Raw genomic sequence first — 24,839 nt, 5'->3', positions numbered from 1 at the left:
TGTTATAGTCTTGGCCTTCACAAATACTGTGAGGTACTCTAAAATCTGGCATAGCCAATCCAGACTTAGGAACTGGAGTCCAGTGTTTGGCTACCCATAGAGCCCATTGTTTTCGGCTCAGCCACACTAGCTTATGTCTGCCTACAATCCCCAAGGAGCCTGGGAGCAGCACTGCCACCTGGGAAACCCCCACTGAACCAGGAGGCTCTGCCGCCAGAAGAAGCATTGGCCTATCCAGGACATGAGAGCCAGCAGTGTAACATGCTCGTGTCCAAGGAAGCCACGGTGCATGGCAGCTACTCTGTCCGAGGCTGGGGGCTCTGTCTCTGATGCTCCACTCTCCAGTCTCAAAATACATAAGGGGCTGGTTCTTTTCCTATTCTCTTCTTTATAGCAGCTATGATTAGCCTGACCTCTTCTGTCTCTGTCTCTGCAGCTGCGTCCCCCCTCTCCCCCCTCTCCTGAGGATGTCCCAGTCAATGTCAAGCAGGCATACAAGACCTTTGCAGCGGTGCCCCTGTCGCAGGCAAATAAGGTAGGGGTAGGGCAGGGATGATGACCTGGCTGCACAGACACCAGGGTGGCAGGGACGATGGGGATACTGGGAGCATCACAGGTGGGTCAGGAATGAGAATGGAGGCAGGAGGTGCTGTGGGTGAGGCAAAGACAAAGATAACCCCTCTCTCAAAAGTTTCCCTTTTCTCTCTCTCCTCAGGAGACGCACGGTCAGACAAGCACCGAGAAACCTAAAGCTTCTCCTGAGGTGAGTTTCAGTGGCTGGAAATGGAGTTGGAGTTGGGAGTCCTGATCACAGACTTTGGGGGATAAGGGCAGGATCCCAATGTGGGTAGATAGGAGGCAAAGTTCCCATCTGTGGCAATGTGGAGAGAGGGTTCAGACATGGGGTAGGGACCTGATGAAAGCAGGCATGTGGCCTGTGCCTGAAGGGACTAGATATGGGGTAGGGACCTAGGGAAGGCAGGCATGGGACATATACTCAGGGAGATTGGATATGGGGCAGGGATCCAGGGAAGGTGGGCACAGGGCACATGCCTGAAGAGATTGGACGTGGGGTAGGGACACAGGAAAGGTAGGCATGGGCACTTGCCTGCGGGGATTGGATATGGGGCAGGGTCTTTTAGTGGCTGACATGCTGCTGTGGCTGTTGCAGATGATGTCGTCCAGGGGACTGCACAGCCCAGAGCAGCGATCCTTCCGTGAGAGGCAAAAGTACTTTGAGATCGAGGTGAAGCAGCAGCAGGTGGAGAAGCCCCCCAAGCGTGTCTCCCTGGTGGGGGAGGATGACCTGAAGAAAATGAAGGAGGAGGAAGGTGCGATGGAGTCAGTTTTGGGGTGTTAGGTTTCTCTTTTGTGCTCTTGCGGGGTCTGTCCCCTGCCTGTTGGCTTTTGAGAGTGGGGGATCCTGCCTATTGAACATGGGACTGGTAGGGACCTCCTGAGTCACTGAGTCCAGTCCACTGCTATTACAGGCAACTCTGTCCTATCATCCCATTCATAAACTTACCAAGCTCCACCTTACAAGTAGTTGGGCTGTTTGCCCCCTGCTCCTACCAGAAGGCTATTCCAGAACCCCGCTGCTTGGATGTTTGGAATTGGAAATATTCTAATTTCCAGCCATCGGCTCCTGGGTTCCAGTTTATTAGGATGGGCGGGAGGGTGTCTCAAGCAACAGTACCATAAAATATTGAACCCCTGTGGTCAGGCCTGAAAAATCATGAGACTGGCTTTAAAATGACGCGTGTTGGGTCTGTCTTTGCCTTCTGGCTTTGGAGCCCCTCTGAGCCCCATCTTCAAGCTTCTCTCCACAGCCAGGAGTGCTACCGTGTTTGTGTTTTAAATGGAAGCTGAGATTCTCCTTTGCTTGCTTCCCACTCCTGGGATGGGCTGGCCTGTACAACTCTGACAGTTAACAGTAGCTAGCAGTGCCCACTGAAGCACTTATTTGCTGCCTCCTGCCCGTCTCTTCCCTGTTTTGAAGGGTCTAAGGGTGAGGCTATAAAAAGGGATTGTAGCACTCCTTCCAGCCGCCCGCAGCAGCAGACTACCAACCTCTCTGGACCTGGATCCAGATCCTATTTTTGATACAAGTGCTATCTAAAAACATTTTGGTTTAGAGTTTTACACTGTTAAGATTGTACATAGTTAGTAGTTACAGTTTTGGATAGGTAGTTTTTAGCAACGATAAGTAAGCTTTGGCTCCAAACTGAGGTGTCTTCTATGGCAGATCTGAAAACTAAGAAGCCAAGTTTTAAATGCTTTTCGTCCTGCCCAGCAGTCTTCTCATAACACAAGAACTAAGGGTCACCAAATGAAATTAATAGGAAGCAGGTTTAAAACAAACAAAAGGCAGTATTTTTTTCCACACAATGCACAGTCAACCTGTGGAACTCTCTGCCAGAGGTTGTTGTGAAGGCCAAGACAATAGCAGAGTTCAAAAAAGAATGAGATAAATTCATGGAGGGTAGGTCCACCAATGACTATTAGCCAGGATGGGTAGGGATGGTGTCCCTAGGCTATGTTTGCCAGAAGCTGAAATGGGCAACAGGGGGTTCATTCCCTCTGAAGCACCTGGCATCAGAAGACAGGACACTGGGCTAGATGGACCTTTAGTCTGACCCAGTATGGCCATATAAGATTTTCTGTCTTATTATCTAACCCTTTCCTAATGATTCACAACATTCTGTTTGCTTTTTTGGCTGCGCTGCACATTGAGTATATGTTTTCAGAGAACTATCCACAGTGACTCCAAGATCTCTTCCTTGAGTGGTGACAGCTAATTTAGACCCCATCATTTTGAATGTATAGTTGGGATTATGTTTTCCAATGTTCATTACTTTGCATTTATCTGCCATTTTTTTGCCCAGTCACCTAGTTTTGTGAAATCCCTTTGCGTCGCTTCACAGTCTGCTTTCTACTTAACTATCCTGAGAAGTTTTGTATCAGCTACAGATTTTGACACCTCACTGTTTACATAAGAACATCCATACTGGGTCAGACCAAAGGTCCATCTAGCCCAGTATCCTGTCTTCCAACAGTGGCCAATGCCAGGTGCCCCAGAGGGAATGAATAGAACAGGCAGTCATAGAATCATAGAATATCAGGGTTGGAAGGGACCTCAGGAGGTCATCTAGTCCAACCCCCTGCTCAAAGCAGGACCAATCCCCAACTAAATCATCCCAGCCAGAGCTTTGTCAAGCCTGACCTTAAAAACCTCTAAGGAAGGAGATTCCACCACCTCCCTTGGTAACCCATTCCAGTGTTTCACCACCCTCCTAGTGAAAAAGTTTTTCCTAATATCCAACCTAAACCTCCCCCACTGCAACTTGAGACCAATAACTCCTTGTCCTGTCCTCTTCTACCACTGAGAATAGTCTAGAACCATCCTCTCTAGAACCACCTCTCAGGTAGTTGAAAGCAGCTATCAAATCCCCCCTCATTCTTCTCTTCCGTAGACTAAACATCCCCAGTTCCCTCAGCGTCTCCTCATAAGTCATGTGTTCATCAAGTGATCCATCCCCTGTCACTCATTTCCAGCTTCTGACAAACAGAGGCTAGTGACATCATCCCTGCCCATCCTGGAGAATAGCCATTGATGGACCTATACTCCATGAACTTATCTAGTCTGTTTTGAACCCTGTTATACTCTTGGCCTTTACAACAGCCTCTGGCAGAGAGTTCCACAGGTTGACTGTGCATTGTGTGGAAAAAAATACTGCCTTTTGTTTGTTTTAAACCTGCTGCCTATTAATTTCATTTGGTGACCCCTAGTTCTTGTGTTATGAGAGGGAATAAATAACACTTCCTTATTTACTTTCTCCACACCAGTCATGATTTTAAAGACATCAATCATATCCCCCCTTAGACATCTTTTCCAAGCTGAAAAGTTCCAGTCTTATTAATCTCTCCTCATACGGAAGCCATTCCATACCCCTAATCATTTTTGTTGCCCCTTTCTGAACCTTTTCCAATTCCAATATATCTTTTTTGAGATTAGGTGACCACATCTGCACAAAGTATACAAGATGGGGGCGTACCATGGATTTATACAAAGGCAATATGATATTTTCTGCCTTACTATCTATCCCTTTCTTGATGATTCCCAACATTCTGTTCACTTCTTTGACTGCCGCTGCACATTGACAGATGTTTTCAGAGAACTCTCCACAATGACTCCAAAAATCTCTTTCTTGAGTGGTAATGGCTAATTTAGATCCCATCGTTTTATATGTACAATTGGGATTATGTTTTCCAATGTGCGTTACGTTGCATTTATCATTGAATTTCATCTGCCATTTTGTTGTCCAGTCACCCAGTTTTGAGAGATCCTTTTGTGGCTCTTTGCAGTCAGCCTGGGACTTAACTATTTTAAGTAGTTTTGTATCATCTGCGAATTTTGCCACTTCACTGTCTATCTCTTTTTCCAGATCATTTATGAATATGTTGAACAGTACTGATCCCAGTACAGATCCCTGAGGGACACCACTATTTACCTCTCTCCATTCTGAAAACTGAGCATTTATTTCTATCCTTTGTTTCCTATCTTTTAACCAGTTACTTATCCATGAAAGGACCTTCCCTCTTATCCCATGACAGCTTACTTTGCTTAAGAGCCTTTGGTGAGGGACCTTGTCAAAGGCTTTCTGAAAATCTAAGTACACTATATCCACTGGATCACCCTTTTCCACATGCTTGTTTACACCGCAAAGAATTCTAGTAGATTAGTGATTCATGATTTCCCTTTACAAAAAACATTTTGACTCTTCCCCAACAAATCTCCCCAGAAAAATCATGGAGCAGGTCCTCAAGGAATCTATTTTGAAGCACTTGGAAGAGAGGAAGGTGATCAGGAAGCGTCAACATGGATTCACGAAGGGCAAGTCATGCCTAACCAACCTGATTGCCTTGTATGATGAGATAACTGGCTCTGTGGATAAGGGGGAAGTGGTGGACATGATATACTTTGATTTTAGCAAAGCTTTTGATACGGTCTCGCATAGTATTCTTGTCAGCAAGTTAAAGAAGTATGGATTGGATGAATGAAGAAGTATGGATTGGATGAATGAACCCTATAAGGTTGGCAGAAAGCTGGCTAAATCGTCAGGCTCAACGGGTAGTGATCAATGGCTTGATGTCTAGTTGGCAGCCGGTATCAGTGGAGTGCCCTGTGGGTTGGTCCGGGGGCCAGTTTTGTTCAACATCTTCATTAATGATCTGGTTGATGGGATGGATTGGACCCTCAGCAAGTTTGCAGATGACACTAAGATGGGGGGGAGACAGATATGCTGGAGGGTAGGATAGGGTCCCGAGTGACCTAGACAAACAGGAGGATTGGGCCAAAATAAATCTGATGAGGTTCAACAAGGACAAGTGCAGTCTCCTGCACTTAGGATGGAAGAATCCCATGCACCGCTACAGGCTGGGAACTGACTAGCTAAGTGGCAGTTCTGCAGAAAAGGACCTGGGGATTTCAGTGGACGAGAATCTGGATATGAGTCAACAGTGTGCCCTTGTTGCCAAGAAGGCTAACGGCATATTGGGCTGCATTAGTAGGAGCCTTGCCAGCAGATCGAGGGAAGTGATTATTCCCTTCTATTTGGCACTGGTGAGGCCAGTACATCAAGGGACGTGATTGTTCCCCTCTATTCAACATTGGTGAGACCTCATCTGGAGTACTCGCAAAAAGAAAAGGAGTACTTGTGGCACCTTAGAGACTAACCAATTTATTTGAGCATGAGCTTTCGTGAGCTCATGCTCAAATAAATTGGTTAGTCTCTAAGGTGCCACAAGTACTCCTTTTCTTTTTGCGAATACAGACTAACACGGCTGTTACTCTGAAATCTGGAGTACTGTGTCCAGTTTTGGGTCCCCCATTACAGAAAGGATGTGGACAAATTGGAGAGAGTCCAGCAGAGGGCAACGAAAATGATTAGGGGGTTGGGGCACATGACTTACGAAGAGAGGCTGAGGGAACTGGGGTTATTTAGTCTACAAAAGAGAAGAGTGAGGGGAGATTTGATAGCAGCCTTCAACTACCTGAAGAGGGGTTCCAAAGAGGATGGAACTAGGCTGTTCTCAGCGTGGCAGATGGCAGAACAAGAAGCAATGGTCTCCAGTTGCAGTGTGGGAGGTCTAGGTTGTATATTAGGAAACACTATTTCACTAGGAGAGTAGTGAAGCACTGGAATGGGTTCCTTAGGGAGGTGGTGGAATCTCCATCCTTAGAGGCTTTTAAGGCCCAGCTTGACAAAGCCCTGGCTGGGATGACTGAGTTGGTGTTGGTCCTGCTTTGAGCAGGGGATTGGACTAGATGACCTCCTGAGGTCTCTTCCAACCCTAATATTCTTTGATTTTCATGGATTCATAGAGTCCAAGACCAGAAGGGACCACTGTGATCATCTAGTCTGACCTCCTGAATAAAACAGAGCATAAAACTTACCCAAAATAATAATTTGCAGAGAAACATCCATTTTTTTAAAGGGTCTTATTCATGTGTACCCTCCTGTTTCCAATCCTGTACCTTCACAGGACCTGAATTTAGTTGTGTCTCACTTGATGGGTTCCTCCTTTGAACCCTTGGCAACAACTCTACTGCTGCTATCAATGAAACCAGTGTTTTTGATAGTAGTTACCTCTGCAAGGTGTTTGAGAGAGATACAGGAACTTTCAGCCAACTCTCCTTTTACAGTATTCCACAAAGGCAAGGTCTCTCTCAGGCCACTCCCTAAATGTATGCCTCAAGTCATATCTTCATTCTACTTCAACCAGACTATCTTCCAGTGTTCTTTCTGAAGCCTCATTCTTCCAGGATTGAAGAAAAACTTCATACCTGGGATTTTCGGAGGGCTCTGGCATTTTATCTGGACCACACAAGATCTGGCAAAGGTCCCTCCTTCACCAAGGATAATAGCCCACTTCACTAGGGCTCATTCTACTTCATCAGCCTTTTTGAACAACATTGCAATAGCAGACATTTACAAAGCAGCAACGTAGTGGTTGTGCATACCTTCTCCAGACACTACAGTATTACTCAAGCTTCCCAAGATGTGCGGGCCATGGAAGCAGGCAAAGTGGTTGGACAGGTCTCAAAAATATCCCCTTCTTGTATAAAAAAAAAAAGTATCCCCCTCTTGCATTCCCCTGCCTTCCAACCCCTGCATGCTTAAACCCATCTTAGGTGAAAGGTCTAACTGATCGCCATACCTGGGGTTGGGAAGGAATTTTCCCTTTGGTCAGTTTGGCAGAGACCCTGGGGGTTTTTCGCCTTCCTGCACCACAGGTTACATGTCACTTGCAGGTTTAAACTAGTGTACATGGTGGATTCTCTGTAACTTGAAGTCTTTAAACCATGATTTGAGGCCTTCAGTAACTCAACCAAAGGTTAGGAATCTATTTCAGGAGTGGGTGAGTGAGGTTCTGTGGCCTATGATGTGCAGGAAGTCAGACTAGATGATCACGATGGTCCCTTCTGACCTTAAAGCCTATCAGTCTATAGATCTATGAGAATATAGGCCTCTGAACAGTCTGTGCCCATGGGAGGTGGGTGGAGTTTTGCCCATCCCTTGCCATGACTCTGGCCTTCGTTGGGTGGGCAGGATCATCAGCTAATCTGGCCTCCATCCCCCCAGCAGAGTCCTACCTATTGGCTCCCCATTTCACTGTTCCTGATGTGTGGGGAGTGGGTCTGCTTGTCAGCTCAGCTGGGGGGGGATGATGTTTGCCCGTTAGCTCCTGGGGCTCTATGTCCATGGAGGGATAGGTCTGAATCTAGCTGTTGACTCCTAGAGGTCTGATCCCAGACACGCATATCAGATCCTGTGGGGTCCATCTCAACAGGGGGTCTGCCCATTGGTTCCTAGGCGGTTCCCATCCATGGAGGAGTTACAGAGGGTGAAGCAGTTGGAGGCTTTCTGAGATTATAGCCAGGAAGAAAGGTAGGGAAAAGGTTTTGCTGATTACAAAGAAGTGATTAAGAGGACAGGTTGAAAGGCATCGAGGCTGGTAAAGGAGTAGATGCTAAGAGAGCTCAAGAGAAGTGTGTCTTCAGGGAGGGAATCGATTCAAAGACGGTTACAGAAACTGTAGGATTCTATTGCAGAGAGTGAGCGAGGCCCTTAAAGGGAAAGGACCTACCCAGAGATTGTTCCCATGAACCTCGGTGGCCATGGGAAACACTGCTGGCAGCCAGCTCTGCAGTTCTCTTCCCACTCATATGGGTCTGTCTCATTTTGGCAGCTCGTAAACTGCAGCAGAAACGGGCTCTGCTGTTGGAGGAGGAGGAGGAGGAGGAAGAGGAGGATGTGGGGAAGCAGATGCCCGATATGAGCATGCAGTCCAGTGTCATCATCGAAGGAGTGGAGTACAAGATCAAGAGACTAAATGGAAGGAGCATCCAGTCCCCGGCAACTCGGTAAGACCAGCTGGCAGCTCAGATCCAGCTCTGTGTCCTAGGAGTTGGCCAGCATCACCTTTCCCCAGATGGGGAGGTGTGGGCAGGCCCCACCACCTTTGCTGGGGAATTGGGTATCACAAGGCATACAGTTTGTCTCCAGGTCCTTGTTCTCAAATGAGTGGCTGCCCAGATCCTGCCCTTGGGTACCTGGAGTCATTGATTGTAGTTGTGGTTAGCTTGGGACACGCACCTCTTTGCTGAGCCTGTGCCAAGCCCTGCCCTTTAGGCTCTTGCATTACGCCTGGGTCTGCAGGAGTCTCTTTCCCCAGGCTGCGGTTCTGCGTTGGTGGTGCTTCTTTCATTCCTTTCCCTGCAGATTTGCCTTACAGGTGGAGCATTGGGCTTCAAACGGAATAAAGCTCAGGTTGCTGCCTTTGAACTGTCTCAGAATCTTGTCTGTCTGACTCTTTCCCCATAAGCTGCAGCAGGACCATGCCTCGGGCCAAAGGGCCAATCATCTTTGTCTTGTATGCTTTGGCTTAGAGTCTTCTCATCCTGCCTGACCACGCTCCATACCCTCATGTTTGCTCCAGTTTCTGCTCCCCATCTCCTCATTAGCATTTGTAGCATCCAGTCTCAGTCCAGAAACACCTCGCATTACACCTGCATAGTGAGGGTTCCCCACTGCACTGCCATGCTAAACTGGGCTCCTGGCAAACACTAAATAAGGGCAGCAGCCAAACATGCAGTCTTTGCAGAGGCAGTTTATCCCTCCTCTCCCCACAGCTGGATGCAGCTCAGATAGCGTCACTCTGTGAAGGTGGGGTGCAGGTCACCGCCCTTTGGTGCTCTCCCTTTGGTGGGCTAAAGGGTTGTGGGCCAGTCCATCCTACAGTGAGCTCTGGAGAATGTATCTGTGGCATCCACATCACTGGCTCAGTTGCACCTCAGGCTGATTGCTCAGTTGGTCTCCAGTGAGTTTAATAGAAGGACGGTACTTAGGGTGGGAACAGGCTACAACTTCTCTACCCAATCAACTCCTTCTCTGATCTGGGTGGGAATAGGCAGCTGGTGGCAATATTGTGATAGGAAATAAAATATTTGGTTGCTTATTCAGGGCCAAATTCTGTGCTGACTTATACATAGAGCACACTGGGCCAATGGCATTGCAAAGGGTGTCTACGAGGGCTGCCTGAGGGCAGACTTTGTGCCTTCAGAGAGATCTGACATCAGCAAAGGAAAAGCAAGAAGCGGTCAGTCAACCATCACAGCCTGGAGGCTGGAGGGAGCAGGGTTGGATTTAGGAAAGAGCTGTCAGGTGAGCACAATAATTTACACTTGATACATCAGGCCAGGGTGACAGTCAGACCTCTGGGTGAGGAAGATGAGTTTGGGTGCCTGTCTGGGGTGAGATAGATGCATATATCAGAGAGGATGCAGCTGTGATAATGGAGATGGGACATGATTGGGGCCTGGACCTGCTGAGAGCTCATGATGTCAGAACAGAGAGAAAGGTAGGCTCTTCAAGATTCTGAGGAGAAATCCCCAGCCTGGAGGTAGAAGGAAGGGGATGGCTCTCAGATTACAGGGCAGGTGCCGGCAGTCTCAGTGATAACAAAGGTGAGGCAGAATGAAGAGGATGTGTACCTGTCAGCCTGCTCCCAGTCTCTTGAGGTTCTGCCGTAGGACCTGGGAGGCTCTTCCCATGATCTGCAAGTTCTGGTTTCACCAACTGACCTGGTTACCAGGTGACTCATTCCTACTGACCCTGCTCACATGCCCTTGAAGGCTTCCTCCCCCGGGCAGGTGGGGCTGGAGGGATAAGCTCTATGTGCATGATGCCAAGGCTGTCAGGCAGATCAACCAAGAGCCACATCACTGAGTGAGTTGCAGTGTTTGCTTCCTGTGGCTCAGGTCCCTGGGCAGGGGGTCTGTGCTCTGAGCCCTCCCTGGTGCGCATGCCTCCAGCACGCTTGGTTGACATGCCTGTGTTGCTGCCAGGATCTCTGAGGCGGACGAGCACAGCAGCTCCCAGAGAAACTCACTGGAAGAAGGATTCAGGCCCGAGCAGAGACCTAACTCTATGTCTGGGTAAGAGGGCACTCTGGAGGGGGGGGAGTAACACTGCACTGCAACACCCCCTGCCCTTCCCTGCCTGCTGCCCACAGACTGCCACATAGTGGGCCAGACCACTCTGCCTTTCAGCAAGGAATGGGGTAGCAGGCAGGCTTCGGGGAGGTGTGGGATATAGAGCAGAGACCTGTCTTTGGGGAGGGATAGGTGTTGGGGGGCATGGGTCGGGTACAGGGCGTGCGGGGCATGGGTTGGGTACTTAGTGAGAGCCAGAAGCCTGGGGGGTTGGACTAGGGATGCTGTGGGGCCCTTCCTTTGAGGAGATCTTGGGGGGCTCAGGGCTTTGGGCAGGGTACAAGGTAGGACCTCTACTTTGAGGAGGGAGAGCAGGAAGTCTGGGGGCTGGAGGGTGGGCTGGGCCAAGCCCCTTGTTATTCCTGGCTTCTCTTCCCAGACTGATCCCAGTTTACCCAGGAGGGGGCGAGACAGGGGCACCTGTGCGAACGGCCAAAGCTGAGCGACGGCACCAGGAGCGATTGCGGATGCAGAGCCCTGAATTCCTGAGTACCCAGGAGAAGGAGCTGTCTCCAGCTGAGCGCCGGGCCCTGGAGGCAGAGAAACGAGCCATGTGGAGGGCAGCACGGTGAGTCAAGGGGAGCCTGCTATCCCTCTTTCTTTACTAGCAGGGTCTGATGTCGTGTCATTGAATCTGTAGCATCAGAGAGAGGGAATGTTTAGGGGCCAGGGGTAAGGGAGGTTGTAGTGACCAGAACATAGTGCACAGGCCTATCTGCCTATCCAATCCTGTCTACCTCTGACAGGAGCTTGAGGGGTTCGTCTCTTCTTTATACTTTAGCAACACTTGTGTAGGTCTTCATGACAATAAAGTCTCATTGTATTGACTTCAGCTCAGGCACTGACGTTCATGTGACATTGCGCAATTCCCTTCCCTCTCTTTGCACCTGTTTTTTCCACCTGTTCCATAGAATCAGAACAAAGAGACTTGCAGTGAAACTTAAAAGGTGGCAAATGCAAAACTAATAAAAGGAAATGCCTTTCTACACACATAATGGGCAATTAGACTGTGGAACTCACAACCACAAGATGTTATTGAGGCCAGGTTCAAATAGGGATTGAACAGTTACATGGATAACAAACATGTCCAAAGTTATAACAATTAATGCAAACAAACATTTTGGAAACAAGATAAAAACTCCTGCTTCGGGATTTAAAACAGTCTCTATTAGGAGTTAGAATGAGATCTTCATGGGTGTAGATTATTCCACAATTGTTACCACAAGGTTTCTTGCCCATTCCTCTGAAGCACCTGGTGCTGACCACTGCTGGAGACAGGATACTGGTCTAGATGGACTTTGGGTCTGATCCAGTCTGGCAATTCCTATGTTCCTGTGTATGTTGGGGATCTTCCTCCCATGGAGGCTATGAGGATGAATGAGTTAATGTTTGTAAAGTCTTCTAGAGCCTTGGATGGAAGATGCTAGAGCCAGTGCATTGGTTTGAGGCTGGAAAGCTGAGAGTCCCATGTTATTAGAAAGGTCGCATAGTATTATTGTACTTTTTATAGTTATTTAAAACCAAATTGAACCAATGTTCACAGAACCAGGGCTCATCCCTCTTTCCCTGGGGAGACGATGCCTCAGCAACAGGGTTCCCATTCCTTCCTCTGTGAGGGGATGATTCTCCAGCCAGATCCCTCTTCCAGCCAGGACGTTCTTCCATAGCACTTCCTTAATTTCACCACATTTTATGGCATTCTGTATAATCTCTCCCTATAAATCTGGCCCTCTGGCTGCCGGAGCACTGTTGCTCTTCTCTGAAGTTTCTTCACTGTTTAATATGAGGCACCCAGATATAGGCATGACATTTCAGTCAGTGTATTACTATGGGCTATCTCTGCTTTTCATTTCATGCCTCTCTAGAGCAGCCCCAAGTAGCACTGGTCTCATTCTGTTACTGTGTCACATTGTACACTCTGTTGTAAATGGCTCTTTGGTCTCGTAGCTCCCTTCTGGCCATTTCTGCTCCCCCACGCATAGTGTCAGGGGTTTGCACTTGTATGGCACATGACACAGAGCACTGCTGTCATTAAGGGTGGGTTCTGTTTTTCCACTTGAAACAGGGATTTTCCCTCATTGTTTTTCATGGAGAGTACAGTGTATCTTCCCCCAATTTACAGCACATAATCTGAAAAGGAATGGAATTTTCTGAGAATTTTTCAGATAACGGTTGAAGTGTAAATTAGTTAAAAATTAGTCCTTTAAGAAACATTTCTCTCATTTTTGGGGCACCTTCTAGCTAACAAACTGAAAAGATAGTCTTAAATGTACATTTGAAGAAACTAGGTTATTATTCAGGGCTTCGGCGTGGAGCCCGGAGATGGAGCACGAAGCAGCTCCAGAGCAGTGGAGCTGCAGGTTTTTGCCTGGAGCTGGAGCGGAGCCGCAGCACAGCTCCAAAGCCCTGTTATTATTAAGCAAAGTTACTAACAATCTTAACGTCTAAGTTTTGTCCTTAAAGTTCACAATTTGGCCTTATTCAAAATGGCCATCATTTCCCATAACTTTCAGGGCAATGAAGCCAAAGAGTGCCCTTAGGGAAGATGGCTGCCTCTTCACTAAAGTCATGGCGTGTGGCAGTGAACCTTCCATGACTAAGATTGCCTCCATATCCCATTAGAATCATAGAATCATAGAAGATTAGGGCTGGAAGAGACTTCAGGAGGTCATCTAGTCCAATCTCCTGCTCAAAGCAGGACCAATCCCCAACTAAATCATCCCAGCCAGGGCTTTGTCAAGCCTGATCTTAAAAACTTCTAAGGAAGGAGATTCCACCACCTCCCTAGGTAATGCATTCCAGCGCTTCACCACACTCCTAGTGAAAAAGTTTTTCCTAATATCCAAACTAAACCTCCCCCACTGCAACTTGAGACCATTACTCCTCGTTCTGTCATCTGCCACCACTGAGAACATGCGAGCTCCATCCTCTTTGGAACCCCACTTCAGGTTGTTGAAGGCTGCTATCAAATCCCCCCTCATTCTTCTCGTCTGCAGACTAAATAACCCCAGTTCCCTCAGCCTCTCCTCATAAGTCATGTGTCCCAGCCCCCTGATCATTTTGTTGCCCTCCGCTGGACTCTCTGCAATTTGTCCACATCCCTTTTGTAGTGGGGGGACCAAAACTGGAAACAATACTCCACGTGTGGCCTCACCGGTGCCGAATAGAGGGGAATAATCACTTCCCTTGATCTGCTGGCAATGCTCCTACTAATGCAGCCCAATATGCGGTTGGCCTTCTTGGCAACAAGGGCACACTGCTGACTTATATACAGCGTCTCATCCACTGTAATCCCCAGGTCCTTTTCTGCAGAACTGCTGCTTAGCCAGTCGGTCCCCAGCCTGTAGCACTGCATGGGATTCTTCCTTCCTAAGTGCAGAACTCTGCACTTGTTCTTGTTGAACCTCATCAGATTTCTTTTGGCCCAATCCTCCTGTTTGTCCAAGTCACTGTGGACCCTATCCCTACCCTCCAGCATATCTACCTCTCCCCCCAGCTTAGTGTCATCTGCGAACTTGCTGAGGATGCAATTCATCCCATCATCCAGGTCATTAATGAAGATCATAGAATCATAGAATATCAGGGTTGGAAGGGACCCCAGAAGGTCATCTAGTCCAACCCCCTGCTCGAAGCAGGACCAATTCCCATTGTTCAAGATGTTGAACAAAACTGGCCCCAGGACCGACCCTTGGGGCACGCCGCTTGATACCGGCTGCCAACTAGACATGGAGCCATTGATCACTACGCGTTGAGCCCAACGATCCAGCCAGCTTTCTATCCACCTTATAGTCAATTCATCCAATCCATACTCTTTTAACTTGCTGGCAAGAATACTGTGGGAGACCGTATCAAAAGCTTTTCTAAAGTCAAGATATATCACATCCACCACTTTCCCCATATCCACAGAGCCAGTTATCTCATCATACAAGGCAATCAGGTTGGTCAGGCATGACTTGCCCTTGGTGAATCCATATTGACTGTTCCTGATCCCCTTCCTCTCCTCCAAGTGCTTCAAAATGGATTCCTTGAGGACCTGCTCCATGATTTTTCTGGGGACTGAAGTGAGGCTGACCGGTCTGTAGTTCCCCAGGTTCTCTTTCTTCCTTTTTTAAAATATGGGCACTATATTTGCCTTTTTCCAATCGTCTGGGACCTCCCCCACTCACCACATATTTTCAAAGAACATGGCCAATGTCTCTGTAATCACATCAGCCAACTCCCTCAGCACCCTTGGATACACTGGACCCATGGACTTGTGCATGTCCAGTGTTTCTAAATAGTCCTTAACCTGTTATTTCACCACTGAGGGCTCCTCCCACTACTGTGCTGCCCAGTGCAGCACTCTGGGAGCTGACCTTGTCTGTGAAGACCGAGGCAAAAAAAGCATTGAGTACTTCAGCTTTTTCCACATCATCCGTCACTAGGTTGCCTCCCCCATTCAGTAAGGGTCCCACACTTTCCCTGACCTTCTTCTTGTTGCTAACATACCTGTAGAAACCCTTCTTGTTACCTTTCACATCCCTTGCTAGTTACAACTCCAGTCTTGCCTTGGCCTTCCTGATTACACCACTGCATGCTCGAGCAATATTTTTATACCCCTCCCTAGTCATCTATCCAAATTTCCACTTCCTGTAAGCTTCCTTTTTGACTTTAAGCTCACCAAAGATTTCACTGTTAAGCCAAGCTGGTCGTCTGCCATATTTGCTATTCTTTCTGCACATCGGGATGGTTTGTTCCTACACCCTCAGTAAGGCTTCTTTAAAATACAGCCAGCTCTCCTGGACTCCTTGCCCCCTCATATTAGCCTCCCAGGGGATCCTGCCCATCAGTTCCCTAAGGGAGTCTAAGTCTGTTTTTCTGAAGTCCAGGGTCCGTATTTTGCTACTCTCCTTCCTTTTGTCAGGATCCTGCACTCAACCATCTCATGGTCACTGCTGCCTAGATTGCCTCCCGTTTTTACTTCCCCTACCAATTCTTCCCTGTTTGTAAGCAGTAGGTCAAGAGAAGCACAGCCCCTAGTTGGTTCCTCCAGCACTTGTACCAGGAAGTTGTCCCCAACATTCTCCAAAACCTTCCTGGGTTGTCTGTGCATTTCTAATGGGACTGAAACCAGGAGGCCTGCAGTGATGATGGCTGCCCCTACACTCTGGTTGTAAAACTGGGAAGAGCTAGTCTATGCCACGAACCCAGCTCAGAAGACAAAGGATGGTCCATTGGTTTGGGGCTTGAACTCCAGAAACCCAGGTTGAATTCCCTACTCCACCACAGACTTCCTGTGTGACCTTGGGCAAATCACTTGGTATATCTATGTCTCTGTTCCCCATGTGTAAAATGGGGACACAGCTCTTCTCTCCCTCACCAGAGTGTCGAGAGAAGAAACACATTAAAAGTTGTGAGCTGTTCAGATCCTATGGCAAAGGGGGCTTTCGACGTTCCATAGTCAAAGGGGGTAGCAGCTGAGGTTCCCCACTATGGAATCTCTTCAACCTCTGTAGCTTTAACAGGATTTCCTTTGCTCGGAGGTGCTGTGGCTAGCCCAGCGGAAGAGGAGTGGCACACGACAGGCTTCCCCCTTCCCAGAGATTTCTGCATCATTGTGCTGGTGTGAGGGGTGGCAGAAACAGATCTGCTCTCCCCCACAGTTCCCCTGCTCTCCCCCCAGCTTGGTGTCTCCTCACCCCCCACTTCAAACATCTGCTTTCTATGCATATCTCAACATACCAGAAGGAGAAACTTGTATGTGGGGCTGTCATCCTTTCCCCCCTTTTGTGCCACCTCCAGTACTTACCATATAGGGGTCACTGGTTGATCGAGATGTTAAAGAAGTACTCAAGGCCAATTAGGCCATTGTGGAGAAACTAAATTAATTCTTTGCATCGGTCTTTACGGCTGAGGACGTGAGGGAGATTCCCAAACCTGAGCCATTCTTTTTAGGTGACAAATCTAAGGAATTGTCCCAGATTGAGGTGTTATTAGAGGAGGTTTTGGATCAAATTGATAAACTAAACAGTAATAAGTCACCATGACCAGATGGGATTCACCCAAGAGTTCTGAAGGAACTTAAATGTGAAATTGCAGGACTACTAACTGTAGTCTGTAACCTATCATTTAAATCAGCTTCTGTACCAAATGACTGGAGGACAGCTAATGTGACGCCAATTTTTAAAAAGGGCTCCAGAGGTGATACCGGCAATTACAGGCCAGTAAACCTGATTCAGTACCGAGCAAACTGGTGAAACTATAGTAAAGAACAAAATTGTCAGACACATAGACGAACATAATTTGTTGGGGAAGAGTTAACATAGTTTTTGTAAAGGGAACTCATGCCTCAACAATCTACTAGAATTCTTTGAGGGGGTCAACAAGCATGTGGACAAGGGGGATCCAGTGGATATAATGTACTTAGATTTTCAGAAAGCCTTTGACAAGATCCCTCATCAAAGGCTCTTAAGCAAAGTAAGCTGTCATGGGATAAGAGGGAAGGTCCTTTCATGGATTGGTAACTGGTTAAAAGATAGGAAACAAAGGGTAGGCATAAATGGTCAGTTTTCAGAACGGAGAGAGGTAAATAGTGGTGTCCCCCAGGGGTCTGTTCTGGGCCCAGTCCTATTCAACATATTCATAAATGATCTGAAAAAAGGGGTTAGCAGTGAGGTGGCAAAATTTGCAGATGGTACAAAACTGCTCAAGACAGTTAAGTCCAAAGCAGACTGCAAAGAGCTACAAAGGGATCTCAGAAAACTGGGTGACTGGGCAACAAAATGGCAGATGAAATTCAACGTAATGTACATTGGAAAACATAATCTCAACTATACATATAAAATGAAGGGGTCTAAATTAGCTGTTACCACTCAAGAAAGAGATTCTGGAATCATTGTAGATATTTCTCTGAAAACATCTGCTCAGTGTGCAGCAGCAGTCAAAAAAGCGAACAGAATGTTGGGAATCTTCAAGAAAGGGATAGATAATAAGACAGAAAATATCATAATGCCTCTGTATAAATCCATGGTATGCCCACATCTTGAATACTGTGTGCAGATGTGGTTGCCCCATCTCAAAAAGGATATATTGGAATTGGAAGTTTTAGAAAAGGGGAACAAAAATGATTAGGGGTATGGAATGGCTTCCGTATGAGGAGAGATTAATAAGACTGGGACTTTTCAGCTTGGAAAAGAGACGGCTAAGGAGGGATATGATTGAGGTCTATGAAATCATAACTGATGTAGAGAAAGTAAATATGAAATATTATTTACTCCTCAAAACACAAGAACTAGGGGTCACCAAATGTAATTAATAAGCAGCAGGTTTAAAACAAACAAAAGGAAGTATTTCTTTACACAGCACAAATTCAATCTGTGGAACTCCTTGCCAGAGGATGTTGTGAAGGTCATGACTGTACTGGGTTCAAAAAAGAATAGATGAATTCATGGAGGATAGTTCCATCTATGGCTATTAGCCAGGATGGGCAGGGGTGATGTCCCTAACCTCTGTTTGCCAGAAGCTGGGAATGGGTGACAGGGAATGGATCATTTGATTATTACCTTTTCTGTTCATTCCCTCTGGGGCATCTGGCATTGGTCACTGTTGGAAGACAGGATACTGGGCTAGATGGACCTTTGGTCTGACCCAGTATGGCCATTCTTATATTCTTATTAAATATATATACAAAAGCTCTGTTTTAAAGGGATTAAAGCTGGATAACTGTGAAATCCCCCAACTCAAGCCTTTAAAAGCAAGGCTATGCCACATTATGGAACATTTCTCCTGTACTCTAACACCCACGTTGCATATTTCAAGACTCTGCATTATCACAATGAACATCCTTCTATTCCCCAGTAGAGAGGGGAAACACACTATAGGCAAGCAGCAGACAGCATTGATTTGGTCAGCTTAATGTACCATCTCAACATACACACACCTTATACATCATTGAAAGCTTATGATGGCTACTTAAAGGTGAGGTATGATGTGGAACTGTCAACTTGTGCCATTACCGTAGAAAACGGGGATAAACAATGACATCTTCAACACGTTAAAATGACCACTTTGAAATATTCGGATTTGTTTCTGTTAGTTTAATGACTCTGTATTATTTCAAGAAATACAATTGAATTTCTTTGTGACCTCAAAGTATTGCAGCAACAATCTAAAAGGTAAATTAAAATCTAGTAATAAATTTGTACAGGTATAATTGAAACGTAACAGAGCTGGTGACATTTCTGGTCAACACCATTATCCTCATCTTGTTCATCGTTGTGACCCCTGTCAGGAGTGCGCGGGTTATCACAGTCTTCGCTGCCTCAGCACAAAGTGTGCTGACTACAGGCAGAGTTGCTTGTGCAGCAACCCCTACTGGCACAGGTGCACACAAGATCTTGTAGAAGCTCAGATGCCATTGGGCCTTAGAAGAATACAGGAAGTAGTTCATCATCTACATTTTTTCATCCATGTTGCAATAAAGATCCAACATCTGGCTTACCTATGTGTTAAGACATCCAAATAGTTGTTTGCCAAATGCTCTTTCGACACACCCTTCAAAACTGTTCTTACATGGTGGGAGTTTGGCCAGTGACTCGTCCTTTTTGCTGGCTAGATGGAGCCACAAACAACTGAGGTCTCTGTGGGTCTCTTTTTGTTTGTTGCTCTGGTCATACAGCACTGCTACCAACTTCCTTGCTGCAGAAATTGCGGCTTGTCGGTCACTCTCTCCTAATTTGGCAAGATCTCTGAAGTGGTAAGCTCCCTTTGTTTTGACAACATTAAACGCAGATTTTTTCCTGCTATCAAATAGGGATGACACAGAGTCACATCTATGTATGTTGTAGAAGTTAGGAGTGAGTGTGTCACAAATTGCATGCACAGGTATAGAGTGACACTTGTCAATTTTGCCGGTAATGTTGCTTGTTTCAATCCACATGTTATCTATGTGTTCCATTTTTGGAAAGTAGTGAACAGTAAGGACCAAATCATCTGTATCAAGTGACCTAATTACTATGGTTTCTTTGGTACCAAGAGATCCAAAAGCTATATTGGCACATACAACATGCAGCAGCATCCTTGTGTCCGCTTCTTCTTGAGTACTGTATAAATCTTGGGCTTCTTGACGTTAGTAAAGCTTTTGATACTGTCTTGCGTGACCTTCTCTTAAACAAACTAGGGAAATGCAACCTAGATGGAGCCACTATAAGGTGAGTGTAAAACTGGTTGGAAAACTGTTCCCAGAGCGTAGTTATCAGTGGTTCACAGTCATGCTGGAAGGGTATAACGAGTGGGGTCCCACAGGGATCAGTTCTGGGTTCGGTTCTTTTCAATATCTTCATCAATGACTTAGATAATGGCATAGAGAATACACTTATAAAGTTTGTGGATGATACCACAAGTGCTTTGGAGGATAGGATTAAAAATTCAAAATGATCTGGACACACTGGAGAAATAGTCTGAAGTAAATAGGATGAAATTTAATAAGGACAAATGCAGAGTACTCCATTTAAGAAGGAACAATCAGTTGCACACATACAAAATGGGAAATGACTGCCTGAGAAGGAGTACTGCAAAAAGGGATCTGGGGGTCATAGTGGACCACAAACGAAATAGGAGTCAACAGTGTAACAAACACTGTTGCAAAAAAAGGGAACATCATTCTGAGATGTATTAGCAGGAGTGTTCTAAGCAAGACATGAGAAGTAATTGTTCTGCTCTACTTCACACTGATTAGTCCTCAACTGGAGTATTGTGTCCAGTTCTGGGCGCCACACTTCAGGAAAGATGTGGACAAATTGGAGAGAGTCCAGAGAAGAGCAACAAAAATGATTAAAGGTCTAGAAAATATGACCTGTGAAGGAAGATTGAAAAAATTGGGTTTGTTTAGTCTGGAAAAGAGAAGACTGAGAGGGGACATGATAATCATTTTTAAGTCTATAAAAGGTTGTTACAAGGAGGACAGGGCTCTGTGGGAAAAAGTTTCTGGACTGATTCCTGTGTGATTGCCCCTCCCTTGCCAGACTCAAATTTGGTCATCTTGGTCATGTCAGCAAATGTTTTGATGCCAGATTTCTTGACTGGGCTGAAGAAGCTACATGCCCCATCAGATTCAAGTGCACCTCTCTCAAATATCTCCATTCGTTCTTCACCAACATCTGGTATTTTCTGTAGAGACTCTTGTACATCTGATGTTACAGAAGATATGTTGATAGGCACCTCTGGATGGGATTCAGGGTCAGGTGGGTTTGTCATAGTGTTGATGACATGGTTGGTAAGGGCTATAACAGGCTCTTCATCCCTCTTCAGTGCAGAGGCAAGGACTTGTTTGTGGACTTTGTCTTCACTACTGCTTGTTAGACCCTTCTTTCTGTCAGAGCTTTTGCATTTTAGGGTATGTCTTTTGAGGTTCCATCTGACAAGGACTGACTTCTTTCTTGTCAGTCCTACAATCCCACTGCTGCCCTTTGAGTCTGCTTGACAGTTTTCTCAGTTACCATGTGGCACATGCTAGGTTGCAATCGAGGCCAGTGAAGGGTTGCATCACCACCTGCCCTCAAAATGCTGTGCTGATATGATTCTCTTGTCTGAACACTCCCAGCCAGCAGACAAGTCTGCACTGAGTGTCTGTGTGTTAAGACGCCCTGACACAACAATTCTGATTCCAGCAGCCTGCTTGTTACACCACTGCCACCCTCTGGCTCCACCGGCCTTGGTTACCCTAGAAAAATAACACCAGCATCTCCCAGTCTTGAATTTTCCCCAAACTGCGTGGTCTGCAAAGTCCAGCCTCTTCCTGGATCATTGAGAGAGACATTAAGATTCATTTGTTCCTTTAAAGATACAATACCTAGCAGCTTGCCACATTGAAGTTAACATTCACTTTACATTAAACACCCCTCTGGATTGGTTTAGATTAGGGCGTCGATTAATTGGAATTAACTCACGCGGTTAATTAAAAAAAAATTAATTGTGATAAAAAATGTATTGCTATTAATTGCAGTTTTAATTGCACTGTTAAACACAAGAATCCAATTGAAAATTATTAAATATTTTTGGATGTTCTACATTTTCGAATATATTGATTTAAATTACAACACAGAATACAGAGTGTACTGTGCTCACTTTATATTATTATTTTTATTACAAATATTTGCACTGTAAAAATGATGAACAAAATAAATGTATTTTTCAGTTCATCTCATACAAGTACTGTAACGCGATCTCTTTATCGTGAAAATTGAACTTACAAATGTACAATTATGTACAAAAAATAACTGCATTCAAAAATAAAACAATGTGAACCTTTACAGCCTATAAGTCCACTCAGTCCTACTTCTTGTTCAGCCAATTGCTAAGTCAGATAAGTTTGTTTACATTTAAAGGAGATAATGCTGCCTGCTTATTATTTACAGTGTCACCTGAAAGTGAGAATAGGCATTTGCATGGCACTTTTGTAGCTAGCATTGCAAGGTATTTATGTGCCAGATATGCTAAACATTCGTATGCCCCTTCATGCTTCAGTCACAATTCCAGAGTTCATGCTTCCATGCTGATGACGCTTGTTAAAAAAACAATGCATTAATTAAATTTGTGACTCAACTCCTTGGGGAAGAACTGTATGTCTCTTGCTCTGTTTTACTCACATTCTGCCATATATTTAATGTTATAGCAATCTCAGATGATGATCCAGCGTATGTTGTTCATTTCAAACACCTTCACTGCAGATTTGACAAAACGCAAAGAAGGTATCATTGTGAGATTTCTAAAGATAGCTACAGCACTCAACCCAAGATTTAAGAATCTGACTTGCCTTCCAAAATCTGAGAGGGATGAGGTATGGAGCATGATTTCGGAAATCTTAAAAGAACAACACTGTGATGCAGAAATTACATAACCTGAACCACCAAAAGAGAAAATCAATCTTCTGCTGGTGGTATCCGACTCAGATCATGAAAATGAACATGCGGTGATCCGCACTGCTTCAGATAGTTATAGAGCAGAACCCATCATCAACATGGACGCATGTCCTCTGGAATAGTGGTTGAAGCATGAAGGGACATATGAGTCTTTAGCACATCTGACACATAAATATCTTGCGATGCCAGCTACGAAAGTGCCATGTGAATGCCTGTTCTCACTTTCAGGTGACATTGTAAACAAGAAGCATGCAGCATTATCTCCTGCAAATGTAAACAAACTTATTTGTCTTAGCAATTAGCTGAAAAAGAAGTAGGACTGAGTGGACTTATAGGCTCTAAAGTTTTACATTGGTTTATTTTTGAATGCAGTTATTTTTTGTACATAATTGTACATTTGTAAGTTCAACTTTCATGATAAAGAGATTGCAATACCGTACTTGTATTAGGTGAATTGAAAAATACTATTTCTTTTTTACAGTGCAAATATTTGCAATCAAAAATAAATATAAAGTGAGCACTGTACACTTTGTATTCTGTGTTATCATTGAAATCGATACATTTGAAAATGTAGAAAACATCCACAAATATTTAAATAAATGGTATTCTATTATTCTTTAACAGCACAATTAATTGCTATTAATTTTTTTAATTCTTTGACAGCCCTAGTTTAGATTAAAAGTAAAACAAGTTTATTAACAAAAGGAGAGAGGATTTTAAGTAAGTTCAGTGTAAAGGATAGAGTCAGAAATGGTAACAAGCAAATACAAATGAGAAATGCTTTTTAGAGACTAAAATTTAACAAGACTACAGTCTTGGTTCAGGGTAGGCTTCTCATCACATTGCTTTCCAGCAAGATGGCTGATCAAGCCCACTTGTCAGGATCTCCCAAAAAATCCAAAGTCCTTGGTTTCTTTGTGTTCTTAGGCAAAAGATAACTTGGGATTCTTTGCCCCTTTCTTTTATAGTCCAGTGAACTTTTGAAATGGATTCTTCTGAAGGTTATCCCTCAAAGTAAAGTTCATTCAAGCAGTGAGGAAGGTGACATGCAGTCTGGCGGTGAAGGAAGCTCCATGCTGGTTTCTTCCCCTGCTACTTTTTGGTAAAATGCAAATTGATCAGTTTCCTGTAATCTCCTCCCCTGAATATGATGCTGAGTCCTCCCCTAGTTGGCTTGATGCTCCTGTTTACATTCTAAGTAAATGGAATTCCCACTGTCTCTTAATGTACCCCTGTACCTCTGGATCCCCCTTGTCCATGTGGACAAGGGGGATCCAGTGGACATAGTGTACTTAGATTTCCAGAAAGCCTTTGACAAGGTCCCTCATCAAAGGCTCTTACATAAATTAAGTTGGCATGGGATAAGAGGGAACATCCTTTCATGGACTGAGAACTGGTTAAAAGACAGGGAACAAAGGGTAGGAATAAATGGTAAATTTTCAGAATGGAGAGGGGGTAGTGGTGTTCCCCAAGGGTCAGTCCTAGGACCAATCCTATTCAACTTATTCATAAATGATCTGGAGAAAGGGGTAAAAAGTGAGGTGGTAAATACTATTACAAATAATATTGTAGACAATACTAAACCACTCAAGATAGTTAAGACCAAAGCAGACCGTGAAGAACTTCAAAAAGATCTCACAAAACTAAGTGATTGGGCAACAAAATGGCAAATGAAATTTAATGTGGATAAATGTAAAGTAATGCACATTGGAAAAAATAACCCCAACTATAAATACAATAGGATGGGGACTAATTTAGCTACAACTAATCAGGAAAGAGATCTTGGAGTCATCGTGAATAGTTCTCTGAAGATGTCCACGCAGTGTGCAACAGCAGTCAAAAAAGTAAACGGAATGTTAGGAATCATTAAAAAAGAGATAGAGAATAAGACGGAGAATATCTTATTGCCCTTATATAAATCCATGGTACGCCCACATCTTGAATACTGTGTACAGATGTGGTCCCCTCATCTCAAAAAAGATATACCGGCATTAGAAAAGGTTCAGAGAAGGGAAACTAAAATGATGAGGGGTTTGGAACAGGTCCCATAGGAGGAGAGATTAAAGAGACTAGGACTTTTCAGTATGGAAAAGAGGAGAAATGATAGAGGTGTATAAAATCATGAGTGGTGTGGAGAAAGTGAATAAGGAAAAGTTATTTACTTGTTCCCATAATATAAGAACTAGGGGCCACCAAATGAAATTAATGGGCAGCAGGTTTAAAACAAATAAAAGGAAGTTCTTCTTCATACAGCACACAGTCAACCTGTGGAACTCCTTGCCTGAGGAAGTTGTGAAGGCTAGGACTATAACAGGGTTTAAAAGAGAACTGGATAAATTCATGGAGGTTAAGTCCATTAATAGCTATGAGCCAGGATGGGTAAG

The 24,839-nt window shown here is 45.1% G+C and overlaps 1 protein-coding gene across 32 annotated transcripts in view; it reads left to right on the top strand.

The window, feature by feature from the left end:
- SCRIB (scribble planar cell polarity protein) overlaps positions 1-24,839 on the top strand; it is a 238,659-nt gene that overhangs the window by 175,461 nt on the left and 38,359 nt on the right. For 26 of the 32 annotated variants that reach the window (XM_073329722.1, XM_073329726.1, XM_073329721.1 and 23 more), the window contains 6 exons: positions 437-535; positions 716-763; positions 1,172-1,331; positions 8,254-8,428; positions 10,412-10,501; positions 10,938-11,126. In XM_073329722.1, coding sequence (XP_073185823.1) covers positions 437-535; positions 716-763; positions 1,172-1,331; positions 8,254-8,428; positions 10,412-10,501; positions 10,938-11,126 — 761 coding nt within the window. Of the gene's footprint in view, positions 1-436; positions 536-715; positions 764-1,171; positions 1,332-8,253; positions 8,429-10,411; positions 10,502-10,937; positions 11,127-23,423; positions 23,558-24,839 lie in introns of those variants that run through there. The other 6 variants (XM_073329747.1, XM_073329740.1, XM_073329734.1 and 3 more) reach the window with 4 other exon arrangements.

This window comes from Lepidochelys kempii, chromosome 2 (assembly GCF_965140265.1).
Source record: "Lepidochelys kempii isolate rLepKem1 chromosome 2, rLepKem1.hap2, whole genome shotgun sequence".
NCBI lineage: Eukaryota > Metazoa > Chordata > Testudines > Cheloniidae > Lepidochelys > Lepidochelys kempii.
The sequence above is the reverse complement of the archived record's forward strand: the minus strand, read 5'-3'. Positions and strand labels throughout refer to the sequence as shown.